The sequence below is a fragment of the Sorghum bicolor genome, chromosome 1 (assembly GCF_000003195.3).
Source record: "Sorghum bicolor cultivar BTx623 chromosome 1, Sorghum_bicolor_NCBIv3, whole genome shotgun sequence".
Taxonomy (NCBI): domain Eukaryota; kingdom Viridiplantae; phylum Streptophyta; class Magnoliopsida; order Poales; family Poaceae; genus Sorghum; species Sorghum bicolor.
The window spans coordinates 4,114,932-4,134,838 of NC_012870.2; the positions used below are offsets into that span (position 1 = coordinate 4,114,932).

Below are 19,907 nucleotides of genomic sequence, written 5' to 3' on the forward strand. Positions count from 1 at the left end.
TCGATGTGTAGCTGTTGAAGCCAGAAGCTTATCTTTCTTATTAATTCTAACTTATAGTAATAATTGATAAGCTGGCCAGACAGTGCAAGGAACTTTCGTATTATTAAAGGAAAGTCAACATAGCAAGTATGTCATACGTGAAAATGTGGAAATGTGGGTACGCAATGTTTTTTTTTTGAGTGGATGTGGATACGCAGGTACACGTAGCAGTAACTGTGTAACTCCGTACCGGCCCATCATGCAACCGGAATGCCTATACGGGCCAGGCTGGCTCATCTAGGCCCAGATATCAGCCCAGCAACCTTACCACCCAAACAACCACGCGTGCGCCACGTGGCACTGTTGGTTACTATATAAGCCCCGCACGAACGCTCACTCCAAACCCTACCCGCCGCCGCTTCCTCCCGCCGTCCAAGCAGCGCCTCCGCTACCAGCACACGTCGTCTCGAGCTCCCGCTCCCCCCTTCGACCATGGTGAGCGGATCTCCAAGGAAAATCCTAGGTGATTCTTCATCTCCACCCTTTGACCATGGTGTGCGTTGTGGCAGGCGGACGTGGAGGTGGATACGGAGGTGGCGGCCGCGGGGCCGAAGAAAAGGACGTTCCGCAAGTACAGCTACCGCGGCGTGGACCTCGACGCGCTCCTCGACATGTCCACCGACGACCTCGTCCAGCTCTTCCCCGCGCGCGCACGGCGGAGGTGACTACTTTACCTTATCGTGGTGGTGTCATTGTTTTGGGGCTTGGTCTCTGATCCGATGTGCTGGATTTGCGCAGGTTCCAGAGGGGTCTGAAGAGGAAGCCCATGGCGCTCATCAAGAAGCTCCGCAAAGCGGTGGGTGCTGGATTTGTTTTGCTTTCATTAGAGTTAGATTGCGAATTGCTTTTTGCTAGGCTTCTCTAGATCTGTTCGTGTTTGTGACGAGCTCAATTTTCTCTTTGTTTACTCTCGTACATACCCTTATAGGTTGGATTGTTAACTCCCGGGCACATCACATCTGCTAAGACTACTATATTAGTACTATAGTATATCAGCGTTATATGCCAGTTACTTGAATGAAATCTGCAGTGGTAATACATGCATTGATGTTTTACCATGATGTGAAATGTCTTTTGGAGCTGTGGGGTGATTGTTAGAATTGCTAGTTACTTGTATCTAAGCCCTATTTTTGGCCAGTTACTTGTCTCTAATCATTAGAACTGCAATGTAGACCTGTGGATGTCTTCTTTAATATATATATTAATGTATCCAGCATTTTTTTGACACTACAAGTAAGCTAGAAGTTGTATTCCTGATTGGTGTTTTAGGGTGTGTTTAGTTCCCCATAAAAATGCAAAATGCAAAATGCCAACTACTTTGGAATGATGAAATACAAAATGCCAAAATTTTCAGGGTTATGTTTAGTTCCAACCAAAATGCATAATTTATCGCCCTCATGAGGGCCTCTTTTGGGTTTTTTTGGGCCTCTTGAGGCCAAATCGAAAATGGAGAATAGCCACCTTTTTGCCAAAAATTTTGCATGGTTTTCATTATGCAAAATGATGGGCCAAATCCCAAATTTTTTTGGGATAAAAGGGGAACTAAACACCCCCTTAGATGGATAGTTAGATTGTATAGATAGGCATTGGATGATTAATTCTCCATTTTTTTGTTGCTTATTTTCCATTGAATGATGCATTTTAGCATTTCACTCTGTTAGTCCCTGCTGTCTATCTGTTTCAGTTTTCTGGGGATGTGTGATACTCAACCAAACTGAATAAATAGTGTGCCACTTTGACCCACTAGAGTTGTTACATCAGAGGTTCTTTTAAAATGTACTAGAATATTGATTTGTGTGTGCTACTGAAATGTGCAATTTTTAAAAATGCTATTCAGGCCATTGTCCAGAAGCATGCCTGTTAAATTTCTGCTCGTATATTGTCCCTATAATATCGCATTGTCACTGGTACAATTGATTTTGTCCTTCTGTTATGAAATTAATCACTTCTTAGAACTGTTGATGACCTGACTTTTAGTTTTGGTGGAGTTGAGGTATGTAAAGATTTGCTTGAAAATTATTTATTCTTTTACTACATCTGTCATAAGCTAGTGGAAACTCAGTTACTGAATCCAGTGTGTATTGAGCTGTTTAGTTGCTGTATGCAAGATGTTGATGTTTTTTTCAAAGTATTCTTAAGAATCTGTTGTCCTACATGTACTCGGTAGTTCAGTTTGGTTTCTCAGACAACTTATTTAGTTGGAATAATTTCAATCATTCTGGTGTGTGCAAACTCCATTTGTTCTACCAGTTGCTTGTTTATATACCACATCTTTCTTCGCTTGTAGTGTTTTTAGTTCAAAACATTTTTAGAAGCATTGTAGTACCTTGAGGGCTTGATATTAGCATGTAGGATAACACTGCTGTTCAGTTAATATCTTGGAAATAAGTTATTTGGTGCATAAACAGTGATTTGGTATTGAAATGTGTGTTCGTGTTATGGTCAGTTGCTTCTTTGCTTCTGTCAGGTGTACCAAGAATGAGTTTCCTGTTGGTCGATTAAGATGTTCTGTTGGTTTATTAAGATGTATTTGTGGGCATTTTTTCACTTATCAATGTTTCTACTGTGACACTGATGCATTGACTTTCATGCTTGCAGAAAAAGGACGCCCCCGCCGGTGAGAAGCCTGAGCCTGTGAAGACCCACCTCCGCAACATGATCATTGTGCCTGAGATGATTGGGAGCATTGTTGGTGTCTACAACGGCAAGACCTTCAACCAGGTTGAGATCAAGCCGGAGATGATTGGCCACTACCTCGCAGAGTTCTCCATCTCGTACAAGCCTGTCAAGCACGGTAGGCCCGGTATCGGTGCTACCCACTCTTCGCGGTTCATTCCTCTGAAGTGAGGACCAAATATGGGCTTCTGTTCTATCAGTTGGATTTTTTTTCCATGTAGCATGAGCTGCCAAGTTAAAACTATGTATACCTACTACTTCTATGTAATGAGCGTACTGGCTGTGAACCATTATTAACTGTTATGTTGTTTTTGACGTTCTATTTGATTGCCATATACCTCATTGGATGTAATGCCTGTTGCCGAGTTTCACTTCTCTTTTGGAACTGTATCATGCGTTCCACGTTCATGCTACTGGGACGCTAGTTCTTTGTGCTGCCAATGTCAAAATGCCTGCACATGCTCGCTCAAATGACCCGTCAATGCCAACTCATCTGCAAAAGGTCGCTTATGGACCGCATCAGAATTGTGAAACACATATGGACGGCATCTGATGATCTGAATTGTGAAACAAGCTGCCAGGCTGAGTTATTACATGCTCACTTCTCAGCGCTCGAAACAGAGCTTTGAACCAGACTCACGGCACAGCGCTCGCACAAGAGATGCATTTATAAAAAAGAAGCTTTGAACCAGAGATGCAGTCGATGAAAAGAAGCTTTGAACCAAATGTTATACCCAACGTGACTTTGAACCAAGATTATCTAAATTTTACTGGATGTTTCAAAGATCAACATCCCAGCCCACGTGGCTTTGAACCAAGATTATCCAAATGTTACCAAGAACTTTGAACCAAGATTATCCAAATGTTGCCAAGAACTTTGAACCAAGATTATCCAAATGTTGCCAAGAACTTTGCACCAAGATTATCCAAATGTTACCCAGAACTAGAACTATACTAATCGATTGGTTTCACCGAGCAACAGCATTTGCAATTCGCAATATGCTACCAGCAAGAATCGATAGGTATCTGAACGCTACAGTAGCCAGGTAATAGGCATGGCACAGTAGGGGCAGACGAACCTGTTGCTGTTGAAGTAGCAGTAGCACCGGACGCAGATGGCCAAATGGTCGCAAGGTCTAGCATGGACCCGTGCAGGTCGGTTGCGGCACTCCCAACACAGCAGGACGCCGAACGACCGCGGCGGGACCTGCTCTCGCCACGGGCACAACGGGTCCGGATAGAGGGCTTCGACGGGAGGCATGCCGTTGCCGCCGAGCGCCTGCTGCCCGGGACAAGGCTCCAGCTCCACGGACCGTGGCACTATGCCCCAGTGTAGAGCAACCCAGTTGTCTCGAAGGCTGGGGATGATCGGTGCTGCTCCAGGTGCAGAAGTCGTGGCGGAAGGGTCGGCGATCGTCGTCACGCCGGGCGCGGAAGAGGGGGTGGAGGCGGTCGACGCATCTGGCTCCAGCGCGGCGTCGACGGTCATTGCCACGCCGGGCAAAGAACAGGAGGCGGAGTTGAGCGCGTCCGGCTCTAGCGCGAGGTCGGCGATCGTCGTCCCGCCGGGCGCGGAAGAGGTGGACGCGTCCGGCTCTGGCGCGGTATCGGCGCTCGTCGCCACGACGGGCGCGGAGCCTGGCGCGTTGGGCACCAGCGTGATGTCGGGTGACGGCGTCAGCGTGGTGCTCGACGAGGCGGCGGAGGCGGGCCTGGTGTCCGTCGGGGTTGAAGCCACGGTGCTCAACCTGGGAAGGGGCTTGGACCATGCCGACGGAGACGACGACGAGCCTTCGATGGACAACCTCGACGGAGCGAACGTCGACGTCGGGTCCGCTGCGCTCTGCCACCCCGACTTCTGCGACGGCTTGCGAGAGACGTGCTGGGATACGCCCATGGAGTTCCGAGACCGACCTCCCCTTCCCCTCTGGTGATCGCGAGCGAAGTAGCTGGGCTGGGGGACGCCTTTGGAGCCGCCCCAGGCGGTGGGGGTGTATGTCGTCGGAGGTCGTTTGATGGAGCGGGAGACGCCGGGCGCGGAGGCGGAGGCGATGGCGTCCGGTGCGACATTGGGCGCGGACACGGAGGCGATGGCGCCAGTTGCGACGCCGGGCGCGGTGGCGTTCGGTGCGAAGTTGGGAGCGGAGGCGGAGGCGGAAGCGTTGGCGCCAGGTACGACGCCGAGGGCGGCGCTCGCTGCTGGAGCGGAGGTGGGGAGCCGAGGCCGCACCCTCTCGGAGTCGGAGGGGACCCGAGCGGCGGAGGGAGTTGAAGGCGTGGAGGAGGACGAAGTTGACGAGGAGTTGGAGGAGGAAGACGCCATGGCGGTTGGGCCGTTGCGGGGAGGGGATGAAAGGGGAGGGGGAGGGCGGGAGGTTTGCATTGGCGTTTGGGTTCTGACGAATCGCTCGGTTGTTTATATAGCCTGCCCTGCTGGCTGCTGCTCCTATCCGATGTGCAAAAGAAAATTGATGAAGAGCAAGAACAAGAAAAAGATCGAAATGGGACATGCTGCGAGGACCCGGCCATCATCACGGTCTAGAAGTATTGGCGTTGATCAATTAGGCACATTGGAAGATGGTTCAAGGAGAAGCCATAATGTGTTTTGTTCAGTACAAGTATGAGAAACATGAACAGAAAAATTCAGGGAGGAATTCTGCAAAAACTGGTTTTCAGATTGTTCTGGGCAGTGCTGCAAATGAAAACTGAGGTTTTCTTGACTAGTGACGTCTAGAATTCGATTATAGGTGACATCAAAGAATTGGTGATCGTCAATGTCCAGTAGTCCATTATTTCATTGACCTGTTTATCTGTATGCCTGTATCTGTATGACATGTATTGGGGGGTATCCGAGCTCTTGATGGATCTAACAAAGCGCATCCAGAATTGGCAAAAGTCAATGTAAGATGGTTTTATAGCCTGATGACATGTCATCAACAAAAGGCTATACAACAAATATCAGAGATATTAGCCTGAGCTGAGGATAAATCTTTGTCACGAGCAAGAGAACTGCGAAGAAGTTACTGAAGAGAAGAGCAGGGAATAAGAATTCAGTAAGTGGCAAATGACTGAAGTCTGGGTTTGGCTTCTGTCAATGGTGCAGCATTGTTTGTCTTGTTGGCCCCTTGTGTTTGGGCCGGTTCAGCTTTCACTTCCTTAGATTAGATGATAAACTGAGCTTATCTTTGAATGATCTTGAACCAGCTTCCACCCAATGACCCAATGCTAAACCCATGTCACTGATAAGGAAGGTAACTTCTGCTTCCAATAAGAATAAAGGAAAGCAAATTTGTGATGATGAGCTAGCTGCTTCAGATAAAAAAGAAGGATATACCATCAGACAACTCTCTTGCGACCCTTGATGTTTTTGCTGGCTATGGTGGTTTATCTGAAGGATTGCAGCTAGCGGGTATATATTATCATGCAGATTTTAGACGGGTTGATGGGAACACCTTGACTGCCACAATTGTTTACTCTGTGACAAATACAATTCAGGATTCTGTAGGAGCTACAAACAAAATAGGCACTCGAATATGAAGCGTCTGCGGGGACATTTGGTGAAAATCACCCAGAAGCAGCAGCGTTTGTGGAGAACTACAATGTTATTTTGAAGTGTGACATTTCTTTCTCATGGATATGCTTATGGATGCATCTTGCACTTCAACTAATTTCTAGGTATTGTTGTGCTGGGAAATAACGGACTGTGGTGATGCTGATGATTGCATCTCTACTTCTGAGGCTGCCTAACGAGAATCAAAACCTTGTGATGAGAGATTAGGAATCTGCCTGCGCCTGGCAAAGTAGGCTTCGTGGGTGCAGATAAGAGTTACTGTTTCAGGTATAATAGGTGGTTAAATTCTATTGGTAGAATTGCTTGGGAAACTAATCAGGGCCTCGTACGAAACAGAGCGACGTAGATCAAAAGTGGACCACTTCAGGCCTAATACACGATCAAATTTTCAACCAAAACACCCGGCCGGGGAGTAGATAAAAGAAGGAATCCGGAAGCCGATGCCGCATGTGCTTGACCTCCATCATATCCCATCTAGAACACGATCGACAATGGCTGTCGTGGAAAACCAACCCGACTGGTCGAACCTCCCCACCGATCTCCTGAAATCCATCGGGAAGAGGACCCGCGACGCCGTCACCGGCCTGGCCGCGTTCCGCTCCGTGTGCCGGGCATGGCGCGCTGCGGTAGGGCCAGCGCCGCGCCTGATGCTTCCCTGTGCGGGGCCGTCAGAGGACGCGCTCGTCATCCCCTTGTCGCACGGCTGGTGTATCGTCGTCGACGCCCGCGACGCGTCCTGTCGCCTCTCGCACCTGGCCACGGGCGCGACGGCTGCGCTGCCCAGGCTCAACGCCGTCCGCCACGCCGGCAGCGACGTTGTCACGCACCTGACATACCTGCACCGGCCCAACTTCCACATGGCGGTACGCACCTGGATGTTGTGCCCAAACTACCTCCAATTCACGGATTACTTCCGCTTCGCCGTCCATGTCCCGCCCGCCGGCGCTCCTCCTCCGACGGCGGCGGCGGCGGCGGCGAGCATGACGATCATGATGTCGCACATGATACTGGTGCCAGAGGGAACGGGTATGTTATGCTGCCGCCCCGGAGACGCGGCTTGGACCTTGGTGAACAGGCCCATCCCAGTAAACCTTTGCCACTTCGACTTAGCCTACCACGACGGCAAGATGTTCGGCTTCGACGGGCAGATGACGGTGTTCGACGCCGCGACGCTCCACGCCCTCTGCATCGTGCAGCGTCCACCGGCGACGCCCAGCCTTGCCAACAAGATGTACGGCTTCTGTACCGACAAGGAAGAGTTCAATTTCGTCCATCTCGTTGCGTTGCCGAGCAAGCTGGTTTTGGTCAGGACTCGCGTCAAGTCTTCACGGCCGGTGGCCTTCGACGTCTTTGAACTAGGCTCCACGCCTGACGGGCTCGCCTGGCTCAAGGTGAGAGACGCTGGCAACTATGAACTGTTCTTGGATGGATACCACACCACCTTTAGCGAAAATAACGACGGCGGAACTCGAATATACTATGTTCATGATGTTGCTACAGCAAGCTTTATTGACGAAGAGCGCCGGATTGCTCCTGCGGCCTACTGCTACGTACAGCATGCACGAGAGTGCGTCTACATGCCACCAGAGGATATTCATCAGTGCTCAACTAAGCCTAGTTGGTTTGTTCCCTAGCTAGGTAGCTAGCTAGTCTCATCTTAGATTAGATTAAATATATAGAGGGTATTTAGTGTAGCTAGCGGTATTTTAGTTTTTCTTAGTGTTTGCAGATTGAGATGATAATACGTTTCCTCAGCAACATATAAATATACACGACGAATGAAGGTTCTCATTTACATTTTTAGTATAAAGTTCTAGTATAGCAGATGCAAATGAAGGTTCCCTTTTACATTTAGTATAAAAGTTCTAGTAGTATAATAGATTCTTCAACACCTAGCTACTATTGTTGAATACTGAGTATATCTCTTCACATGAAAATATCGATATTATTTGTTTTGACCTTTTCTAAGTAGAGATAGAACAAAATGACCATAATACTTTTTTTCTAGAACATGACTTCATGTGTATTTCATTAACTATAGACTAGATTTATGCCCGTGAGGGTCATATTTTTACTCACGTGCATCTACGATGACAAATTTGCTTAATTTAAGAAAATATTTAAAACCAGTACACAAATTTATATGGACGAGCCTAAACTATTTCTAAATTTTCTTTTTTAATATAATAAAACCATGTTATCTTTTCATCTACACTGTACATCGTTGTCCTTTTTTCATGTTGGAGTGTCCATCCGCAAGGATTTATTTTTTTATCGTTGTTTGCATTTGTGTATGCCCCTCGCAGCCATGAAGCTCCATAAGGGCACTCTATTGTGACGGAGATCATCTGTGACAGCCTCGTGTCCTGCTTACCTTCACAGCGGAGCAGTATTTGCCATGAGGGAGATTATCAAGAGGTAAGTACGAATTCATGGAGGAAGTGGATAGCTAAGCGGAATTCAGCAAGAACAGCAGAGATCATTTAGGAATTTACAGCAGAGGAAGAAATTTCTTCATGGCTCTCTTTTGCATTGCAGTGTAGCGAATTCTTCAAAATAAATGAGAAAAAAAAAGGCTAGCGAAGACGTTCAGGCCACTAAGCAAGACTTCTCAATTGTAAACAAGCTGCCGGTCTCTCCGGGCTGAGTTTACAGGCTCACAGCGCAGCGCTCGAACAAGAGATGCATTGATGAAAACAAGCTTTGAACCACAGACAGATTCACAGCACAGAGCTCGAACAAGAGATGCATTGTTTGAAAACGCTTTGAACCAAATGTTACCACGGATGTTTCAAAGATCAACATCACTTCTCTTTTGAAACTGTATCACGCGTTCCACGTTCATGCTACTGGAACGCGAGTTCTTTTGTGCTGCCAATGTCAATCCCTGCACAAGCTCGCTCAAAATGATACATCAATGCAAAAATCCCTGTCTCATCTGCACAAGCTCGCTCATGGACCCCATCTGAATTGTGAAACACATATGGACGACATCTGAATTGTGAAACAAGCTGCCACCTACCGGGCTGTCCGGGCTGAGTTATCACAGACTCACAAGTCACAACGCAGCTCTCAAACAAGAAATGCATTGATGATGAAAGCTTTGAACCACAGACAGACTCAGCACAGCGCTCGCACAAGAGATGCATTTATGAAAAGAAGCTTTGAACCAGAGATGCAATCGATGAAAAGAAGCTTTGAACCAAATGTTATACCCAATGTGGCTTTGAACCACGAATATCCAAATGTTACTATGGTATGGATGTTTCAAAGATCAACATCCCTGCCCACGTGGCTTTGAAAAAAGATTATGCAAATGTTACCAAGAACATTGAACCAAGATTATCCAAATGTTACCCAGAACTAGAACTATACTAATCGACAGGTTCCATAGAGCAACAATTTTTGCAATTCACAATATGCTACCAGTAAGAATCGATACACGTATCTGAATGCTACCGTTGTAGCCATATAACTGCAGGCAAGAGACAGCAAGGGCAGTGGCGGATGTGGTCCGTGCTGAGCCCGGTGCAGGAGTCGTGGCGGAGGCAGTCGGTGCTGCGCCGGGTGCAGAAGTCGTCACGCCGGGAGCGGAAGAAGGGGTGGAGGCGGACGCCTCCATCTGCAGTGAGGCGTCGACGACGATCGTTGCCACGCCGCGCGCAGAAGAGGAGGCGGAGGTGAGAGCGTCCAGTTCTAGCACGAGGTCGGCGATATTCGTCACGCCGGGCGCGGAAGAGGGGGTGGAAGCGGGGTCGGCGATCATCTTCACGGGGGGCGCGGAAGAGAGGGTGGACGCGGACGCGGCCGCCTCCGACGCGGCGTCGACGATCGTTTCCACGCCGGTCGCAGAAGGGGTGGTGGAGGTGACCGCGTCCGGCTCCAGAGCGGCGCTCGTCGCCACGTTGGGCGCAGAAGAGGTGCACGCGTTCGGCTCCGGTGCGGTGTGGGCGCTCGTCGCCACGGCGGGCGCGGAACCTGACGCGTTGGGCACCAGCGTGATGTCGGGTGACGGCGTGGTGCTCGGCAAGGCGGCGGAGGCGGCCCTGGTGTCCGTTGGCGTTGAAGCCACGGTGTCCGTGGCGAACGTGGACGACGTCGGGTCCGCTGCGCTCTCCCGCCCCGACTCCAGCGATGGCGAGACGTGCTGGGACACGCCCGAGTTCCGGGGGTGGGAGACACCCGCGGAGTTCAGACTCGCACCTCCCCTCACCGTCGTCTCGTTCTACTACGGCCTTGTTAGTTTCCCCAAAATTTTGCAAAATTTTTCAGATTTCTCGTCACATCGAATCTTTAGACGTATGCATGAAGTATTAAATATAGATGAAAATAAAAACTAATTGCACAGTTTGGTCGGAATTGACGAGACGAATCTTTTGAGCCTAGTTAGTCCATAATTAGACAATATTTGTCAAATACAAACAAAAGTGCAACTATTCTTATTTTGCAAAAAATTTTGGAAGTAAACAAGGCCTACGTCAACTTCACTGATAGTTACGAGTACATGCATGCGCAGATGCGCTACACCTCCTCTTTAGGCTCCGTTCGGTTGCCCTAGAACCAATCCCACCAAGAATAGCTGTGCAATTTGTATAGCTAAATCTTCACCAGAAACCATTCCTCATGAAAAAGTCCTAACCGAACGGGCCTTTTACAATTTGTATAGCCTTTTTCTCTGTCGTCAACGTCTCCACCTATCACCTTGTCTTTGAAGGCGTCTTAGGTCAACTAATTCTCGTCGTCGCCATCTTCGGCCACCACCACGGAGACATGTGACCTTTATGTGGACCAATATGTGTTGGACGAGATGTCTAGTAACATGTCCGTTCATTAACTACATCCTCCAGAACATCATGAAAATGCTCATAGATTTATTAAGGCCTTGTTTAGTTTCGAAAATTTTTTGAATTTCGCTACTGTAGCACTTTCGTTTTTATTTGACAAATATTGTCCAATCATGAACTAACTAGGATTAAAAGATTCGTCTCGCGATTTACAGACAAACTGTGTAATTAGTTTTTGTTTTTTTATCTATATTTAATGTTTCATGCATGTGTCGAGATTCGATGTGACGGAGAATCTAAAAACTTTTTGGATTTCGGAGTGAACTAAACAAGGCCTAAATATATACGACACGGTTGTTGATTGGACTCAACATCGAGAGCCCAAGTTTTTTCAGGCCCAAAATCGATGATCGATTGTCGGTTTCAGCGCCCTTCAATCAGCCGTTTATATGATTTTGGATATACTAGCAAATATGCCAGTGCGTTGCAACAGGAGAAAAATATTAAATGGTCATAGAAAGTGATGACATAATGTTACATATCTATTTATATTTATCTTTTTTATAAAATTTAAAGTCCACTATTTTATTGATAACCATGACATCTATGATATTAGATAGTTAATATTTTTACAATAATATGTAGCTTGGAGACATATTTATTTAATAATAAAAATAGAAATTAGTCAAATCTTATCTTACTCTAATATTACCTTTTAATATAGCTTAGTATTATATTAAAACATGAGAAGTTTGTTGCTATCTTTTTTTTATTTAGATTAGATTCATATGAAATATGATATATCAGTTAAATGTACGTAGATTATGAATACATACGCCTATGAAGTGTTATGACATAACAACACCTCGTGCAAAGGTAGTGTAAGCATCCTCAAGCATAAATTTAGATAAATTAGTAAATTAGTGAGATATGCATAAATGGTACTAAAACTTTTACCACAAATCAAGCATCACATTAAATAGACTACCATAAAATTTTTATAATAATTGGAGCAAGATAACTATAATTTTATTTTACACTAAAAACATAGGCAAACGTCTTCAGCAAAAAAATAAAATAAAATTTGTGATATTTTTTGTTTAGTGCATGGATCTACATATGTGGAGCTGAACAAAATTTATTTTGTAATTTTTAGATTTTTCTATGAATTACTATGTATTTATTAATTTTCAGCCGATTGAAATAATAAAAGAAAAGTAAATTAATAGGATAAATATTTTGTATTTAGAACCCTATAATTTCTTTAATTTCAATGGTTGTAATATATAAAAAAAATTATATTAAGAACCCTAAAAAACTTTTATTTTTTTTCCTTTCTGCTAGCGATCCATCCATCCAGACGGACTTTTTAGGAGATTAAAAATTTTCATAATTTAGTAGTAGATATAAATATATATATATATATATATATAAATTTTGTTTTGGAAACTTTTTTTGCTGTAATTTTTTTGGAAATTGTATTTTCTTTTGGAAATCGGGATGTGAAAGAGTTTGTTTTAAAACGGCGCGTACCTTTTTTTCGTGATTTTTTTGTCGTACCTTTTTCCCCCGCATTTTTCAGTATTTTTTTGCCGGATTTTTTTTGCTGTATTTTTTTTCGGATTGGAAAGGTTTTTTTACTGTGTTTTTTTGCCGTGGGCGGGGCAACGCTGATGCTGACGTTAGTTATTTTTTATATGGTAATATAATAATAGATAGATAATAGATAAGGAATCATCGTAATAGGATATTTCACTCGCACACTCTTTCTTTTTTGGGTGGATCTTGATACCTCAACTCTAAGCATAACAAACTAGTATTATTTCTCTTATTACAAAATTGGACTGGTTCCTACTCTCTACGTATATTACTACCCTACTATATTATATTATATCATTATTACTTACTCCTAAGTGGAGCATAAGTGACCCGTCTACCTGATCATAGGCCTTGTTTTGTTCCCACAAAAAACCAAAAACTTTTCAAAATTCTCTGTCACATTGAATCTTGTGGCATATGCATAAAATATTAAATATAGATAAAAATAAAAACTAATTGCATAGTTTGCCTGTAAATCACAAGATGAATCTTTTGAGCCTAGTTAGTCTATGATTGGACAATGTTTGTCAAATAAAAACGAAAATGCCACAATATCAAAATCCAAAAATTTTTTGAACTAAACAAGGCCATAGTGACACCGCTACAACTTGAATTTTAACCGACCATTTTAATGCTCTCTTTCCTGGGCACATCGACTTTCAGTGAGTTGGTTTTCACTTGGCTAAGAAGCTCCACCCTCCTATAATCAATTGCACATCATTTGCAATAGTGTATCTAAGTTTCATCCTTTTAGACTAGATAAGCTACAATGTTTTCTATTATTTGTTTCCCTATAGGATTTAGGCCTTGTTTAAATGCAAAATTATTTTGAAGTTTGACACTGTAGCACTTTCGTTTGTATTTGACAAACATCGTCCAACCATGGACTAACTAGACTCAAAAGATCGTCTCGCGATTTACAACTAAACTGTGTAGTTAGTTATTTTCTTTATCTATATTTAATACTCTATGCATACGTCTAAAGATTCGATGTGATAGGAATCTTGTAAACTTTTGGAATTTTAGGTGCATCTAAACAAGACCTTAAGCACACAGATGTACTAATAATAATATTAGATACGAGATAGTTTGGACAAATCCAATACAAAGCTCAGGGAAGCAAGCTCGCCGCCGGCCAATACAGGGTCGTCGTACCCTTTTCCTCTCATCAGGTTCCTCCTCTCTTAAGTACTCTCCGTTTTTTTTTTTGTTTTTTGTTTTTGATCAAAAAGTACTGCCAGCTATTTACATTCAGTTCTTCCATAAGGGGCCGCAATAGAGTGGATTGGGCCTCTGCGTGGACGATTTGGTTCCTGGGCCTTGGTAGTCAGCAAAGCAGTAGGCGCAGTCTGGTTTGCCTCCGGCGCTGTCTTCCGCTCTTGAGGTAGGCCGCGCTGAAGTCGGCGCCGTTTGGGACCGGCCGTGACATGGTGACACTGATCGGCGCTGTACTAGTATCTGAGGACTTTGCTGGGAGCCGACTGCCGAGCAAAGCGCTGGGATCCGAGCCACGCCCACGCGGACGTGCTGTCCAAATGTTGGTTGGTGGACAAATCAGGAGAATCCCGAACGGGCTCAAGATCATTCAAAGATAAGCTCAGTTATAATCATCTAAAGAAATGAAAGCATGCAGACGCGGCCCAACAAAACAAACAATGCTGCACCGTTGACAGAAGCCAAACCCAGACTACAGTCATTGCCACTTATACTGAATTCGTCTTCCCTGCTCTTCTCTTCGTTAATTAACTTCTTCACAACTCTCTTGCTCATGACAAAGATTTATATATCCTCAGCTCAGGTATTTGACGTATAGGCTTTTGTTGATGACATGTCATCAGGCCTGTAAAACCATCTTACATTGACTTCTGTCAATTCTGGATGCGCTTTGTTAGATCCATCAGGAGCTATACCCAGAACTTTGATCCAAGATTATCCAATTGTTACCCAGAACTACAACCATCCTACAGATGTATCATGTTCCATAGATCAAAATCCCATTCTACAGACACTCCACCACATATGGACAAGCTCGTTTATGGACTGCTTGATGCACTCTTTTTTTTTTCTTGGTTTGTTAATAAAACTTCCTGCAGGGGCTCCGGCCCCTTCAGTTCCCTCAACAAAATTTGTGGAAACAAGCTGCCAGGCTGAGTTATTACAAACTCACATGTCACAGCGCTAGAAACAAGAGATGGACCGACGAAAACAAGTTTTGAACCAGACTCACAGCACAGCGCTCGAACAAGAGATGTATTTATGAAAAGAACCTTTGAACCAGAGACGCAATCGATGAAAAGAAGCTTTGAACCAAATGTTATACCCAATATGGCTTTGAACCAAGAATACTCAAATGTTACCATGGGTGTTTCAAAGATCAACATCACAGCCGACCTGGCTTAGAACCAAGATTATCCAAATGTTACCAAGAATTTTGGTCCAAGATTGTCCAAATGTTACCCAGAACAAGAACTATACTATAGATGTATCATGAATTTCATAGATCAAAATCCCAGAACTAAACTATTCTGGCCTCCACCACGCTGACTGACCACAACATGGGCACGTAATACGCCTGTGAAAGCACGGGTAGCAAATCGCAAGGCGACCACAGGGCACAGAACGTAAACGCGCCTGCTCCACGCCGCAGTCCAAGCACAGAGGTACCTGAGGAATCGGACGCTGCACCGGCGGCAACCTCGGCACCATGCCCCAGTGTGGCGTGAGCCAGTGCTGGCTTAGGCTGGGGATGGTCGGGTCCGCATAGGTTGACACGCCGGGTCCGTTGATGCTGGTCGGCGCCGTGGGGAATGTCACGACGGCCGCAGAAGAAGAGGGGGACGCGGACGTGTTCGGCAGCGCGGTGTAGGCGGTCAGTGCTGCTGCTCCAGGTGCAGAAGTCGTGGCGGAGGCGGTCGGTGCTGCTCCGGATGCAGAGGTCGTCACGCCAGGCGCGGAAGAAGGGGTGGTGGCGGACGCGTCCGGCTCCAGCGCGACGTCGACGATCGTTGCCACGCCGCGCGCAGAAGAGGTGGACGCGTCCGGCTCCGGCGCGGTGTCGGCGCTCGTCGCCACGACGGGCGCGGAGCCTGGCGCGTTGGGCACCAGCGTGATGTCGGGTGACGGCGTGGTGCTCGACGAGGCGGCGGAGGCAGGCCTGGTGTCCGTCGGGGTTGAAGCCACGGTCCTCAACCAGGGAAGGGGCTTGGACCATGCCGACGGAGACGACGACGAGCCCTCGGTGGACAGCTTCGACGGAGCGAACGTCGACGTCGGGTCCGCTGCGGTCTGCCACCCCAACTCCTGCGGCGGCTTGCGAGAGACGTGCTGGGATACGCCGACGGAGTTCCAGGGCTGGGAGACACCAGCAGAGTTCCGAGCCCGATCTCGCCTTCCCCTCTGGTGCCCGCGGTCGAAATTGGTGGGCGGGGGGACGCCTTTGGAGCCGCCCCAAGTGGAGGCGATGTCGCCTGGTGCCAAGCCGGGCGCGGTGGCGGACGGTGCTAAGTTGGGCGCGGTGGCGTAGGTGGAGGCGATGGCGCCCGGTGCGAACGCAGGCGCGGTGGCCGAGGCGGTGGCGCCCGGTCCGACGTTGAGCGCGGAGGCGATGGCGCCAGGTGCGAAGCCGGGCGCGGTGGGGGACAGTGCGAAGTTGGGCGCGGTGGAGGAGGTGGACGCGATGGCGCCAGGTGCAAAGCCGGAGGCGGTGGCGCCCGGTGCGACGTTGAGCGCGGAGATGATGGCGCCAGGTGCGAAGCCGGGCGCGGTGGACGACGGTGCGAAGTTGGGCGCGGTGGAGGAGGAGGACGTGATGGCGCCAGGTGCGAAGCCGGGCGCGGAGGCGGAGGCGGTGGCGTCCGGTGCGAAGTTGGGCGCCGAGGCGGAGGCGCCAGGTGCGACGCCGAGGGCGGCGGCACCGGTGGGGAGCCGAGGCCGCACCCTCTCGGAGTTGGAGGGGACCCGAGCGGCGGAGGGAGTTGAAGGCGTGGAGGAGGACGAAGTTGACGAGGAGTTGGAGGTGGAAGACGCCATGGCGGTTGGGCCGTTGCGGGGAGGGAGAGGGCGGGCGGTTTCGTTTCGCGTTTGGGTTCTAACGAATCGCTCGCCGACTCGGTTGTTTATATAGCCTGCCTGCTGGCTGCTGCTCCTGTCCGATGTGCAAAATGATCGAAAATTGATGAAGAGCAAGAACAAGAAAAAGATCAAAATGCGACATGCTGCGAGGACCCCGGCCATCAGCACGGTCTAGTAGTATTGGCGTTGATTAATTAGGCACATTGGAAGATGGTTCAAGGAGAAGCCAGAAAAATTCATGGAGGAATTCTTGGAAAAAAAGGTTTCCAGAGATTGTTCTCGGCAGTGCTGCAAATGAAAACTGAGGTTTTATGCCTGTATGACATGTATTGAGTATCCGAGCACCTGATGGATCTAACAAATCGCATCCACAGAATTGACAAAAGTCAATGTAAGAGGGGTTTACAGGCCTGATTATATGCCATCATCAACTAAAACCTATACGTCAATATCAGAGAGGTTAGCCTGAGCTGGGGATAAATCTTTGTCATGATCAAGAGAGCAGTGAAGAAGTTACTGAAGAGAGGAAAAGGGAAGAAGAATTCAGTAAGTGGCAGTGGCTGAAGTTTGGGTTTGGGTTTGGCTTCTGTCAATAGTGCAGCACCGTTTGTCTTGTTGGGCCACGTCAGCTTTCATTTCTTTAGATGAATAGATGATTAACTGAGCTTATCTTCGAATGATCCGTACGGCATTCCCTTTCGCACCTACATGCTCCTCTCTTGATCCCAGCGCTTGCATTGTTTCGTACGTTCTCGGCTCCCAGTCAAGTACTGCTCGGCTCCTACATTGCACAAGTCTATCAGTCCTGGTCCCGGCTTCCTGTTCATCGACATCGGCCCGAAATATATATGTAAATGCAGCCCGTGGCCCGTCGGCTCGGCCCAACCCCGCCCGTGACCCATCGGCTCGGCCCCGCTCGTGGCCTAAGGTTTTGGCCCGGCCCGAGCACGGCACGGCACGGCCTGAGGCACCAAACCGTGCATGGGCACCACACTAGCCTAGACAGATACTTTCAAGCTCAGTCCACGAAGGCGCTCTCCTACGGTCATGTATAAGCAGCCCCGCTGCCGTGTGCCCCTAAACCATAACCCCACTCCGCGCCGCTCTCATCCTCTCTCGCTTAATGCTCTCGCGGTCTCACCTCTCACTCTTGATCTAGATCTCAATCCGCCAGTCGTGGGCCACCGCTCGCCTCGGGATCCAATTATCCCTTGCTTCAGTGACCTCACCGCCGCTCCTCCACCTCGCCGCTTGAGTTCGCTAACCCTATCCTCCTTCCTTTCCCATCCTCTCCTCTCCTCCTCCGGTGAACCATGTGAGTTTGTATTCATGTCACTCGCTCCGTTATCGGTCGCCGTCGTTTTTCTAATTGCTGTTTCAGCACTTTTGATTTTTTGAGGTGTTTTTTGGCTGTCGGGCTGTGGGCTAACACGGCTCGAGAAAAAATAACTATGCCCAACGAGTAGCATGGCACCACCAACTAGCTCACGGGTCGTGCCTTGAACCGAAGGCCAGGGACGAGCACGGCATAGGTATGCCCCCATTAGACATGGCGGCCCAGCATGCCGCTGGGCCAGGTCAGTATGGCCCGTTGGACATCTATAGCCGGAACCTGGAAGCGAGGTGGGAGGCAACCATCAGACTCGACTAGGCCTACTGCCGTGCTGACTGCAAGGCCCAGGAACCAAATCGTCCACGCAGAGGCAACGCCGCCCAATCCACTCTATTGCGGCCCGTTATGGAAGAACCGAATGGGAGTACTTTTGTTCCAAAAAAAAAAAAAACTGAGTGCTTGTTTCTCAAATCCACTCCAAAAAAAAAAACTGATAATACTCCGTACTTAAGAGAGGAGGAATGTGAGAGGAAAAGGGGACGACCAATCTGTATCGGTTGAATTGGCCGGAGGCGGCGAGCTTGCTTCCGTGAACTTGTATCCGATTTGCCCAAATTATCTCATATCTAGTAGTACTAGTACATTCGTGTGCTTAAAACCTTAAATCCCACGTATATAAGGAAAATAATAGAAACATTGTGTCTATCTAGCTTGAAAGGATGAAGCTTGCATACTCCCTCCGTTCCAAATTATAAGTCATTCCAAGAATCTTGGAGAGTCAAAGCATTTTTAAGTTTGACCAAAAATATAGAGAGAAATATAAAGATTTATGTCATAAAATAGGTACACTATGAAAATATAACTAACAAAGAATCTAATGATACTTGGTTGGTACCAAAAATGTTATTATTTTGCTATATAAATTTGGTCAAACTTAAAAAACTTTGACTCTCCAAGATTCTTGGAATGACTTATAATTTGGAACGGAGGGAGTACACTATTTGCTGATGATGTGCAATTAATTATAGTAGGGTGGAGCTTTAGCTAACTGAAAATCAACTCACTGTGAGTTTGAGCTCGGGAAAAACAATACTCTCTCTATCCCAAATTGTAAGTCATTCTAAAAATTTTGGAGAGTCAAACTTTTCTAAGTTTGACCGAATTTATATGATAGAATAATAATTATTATGATACCAACTAAGTATCATTAGATTTTTTCTTAATTATATTTTCATAGTATACTCACTTTACATTACAATTTTTAGTATTACTCTCTATAATTTTGGTCAAACATAAAAATGCTTTGACTCTCCAAGATTCTTGGAATGACTTATAATTTGGGATGGAGGGAGTACTTTAGAGGAGTTATAAGAAATCTGTCGCAGAAAGAGAGCGTTAAAATTGGCGGTTAAAATCCAAGTTGATCATAGCGGCATCACCATGACCATGTTGACGGGTCACTTATGCTTGATCCATTTAGAGGTTATTAATAATAATATACTATCTTCATCTCAAATTACAAGTCATCCTAAGAATCTTAGAGAGTCAAAGTATCTCAAGTTTAACAAAAATTATATAATAAATAATAATATTTATGATACCAACTAAGTATCGTTAGATTCTTCGTTAATTATATTTTTATAGTATATAGTATATCTATTTGATCTTATAAATTTTTATAATTCTTTCTATAATTTTAATTAAATTTGAGATACTTTGACTCTACAAAATTCTTGAAATATAGTTATGAAGGTTATTTCCAGCCATAGAAACTGTTGGAAATAACCTCGTTTATTCCTTCCAATTCTATTTTGGGAGCTGGAAAACACCATGG

At 46.6% G+C, this 19,907-nt stretch overlaps 2 protein-coding genes across 2 annotated transcripts; one reads left to right on the forward strand and one right to left on the reverse strand.

The window, feature by feature from the left end:
* Positions 350-3,071, forward strand: LOC8081246 (40S ribosomal protein S15). Its single transcript, XM_002463685.2, has 4 exons — positions 350-474; positions 549-700; positions 778-835; positions 2,638-3,071. Exons 1-4 carry the CDS (start codon positions 472-474, stop codon positions 2,884-2,886), a joined length of 462 nt encoding a protein of 153 aa, XP_002463730.1. The 5' UTR covers positions 350-471; the 3' UTR covers positions 2,887-3,071.
* LOC8061160 (mucin-5AC) lies at positions 3,378-5,038 on the reverse strand. The gene is made up of 2 exons (XM_021451250.1): positions 4,881-5,038; positions 3,378-4,772 (listed from the first exon to the last, which is right to left on the reverse strand). Exons 1-2 carry the CDS (start codon positions 5,036-5,038, stop codon positions 3,749-3,751), a joined length of 1,182 nt encoding a protein of 393 aa, XP_021306925.1. The 3' UTR covers positions 3,378-3,748.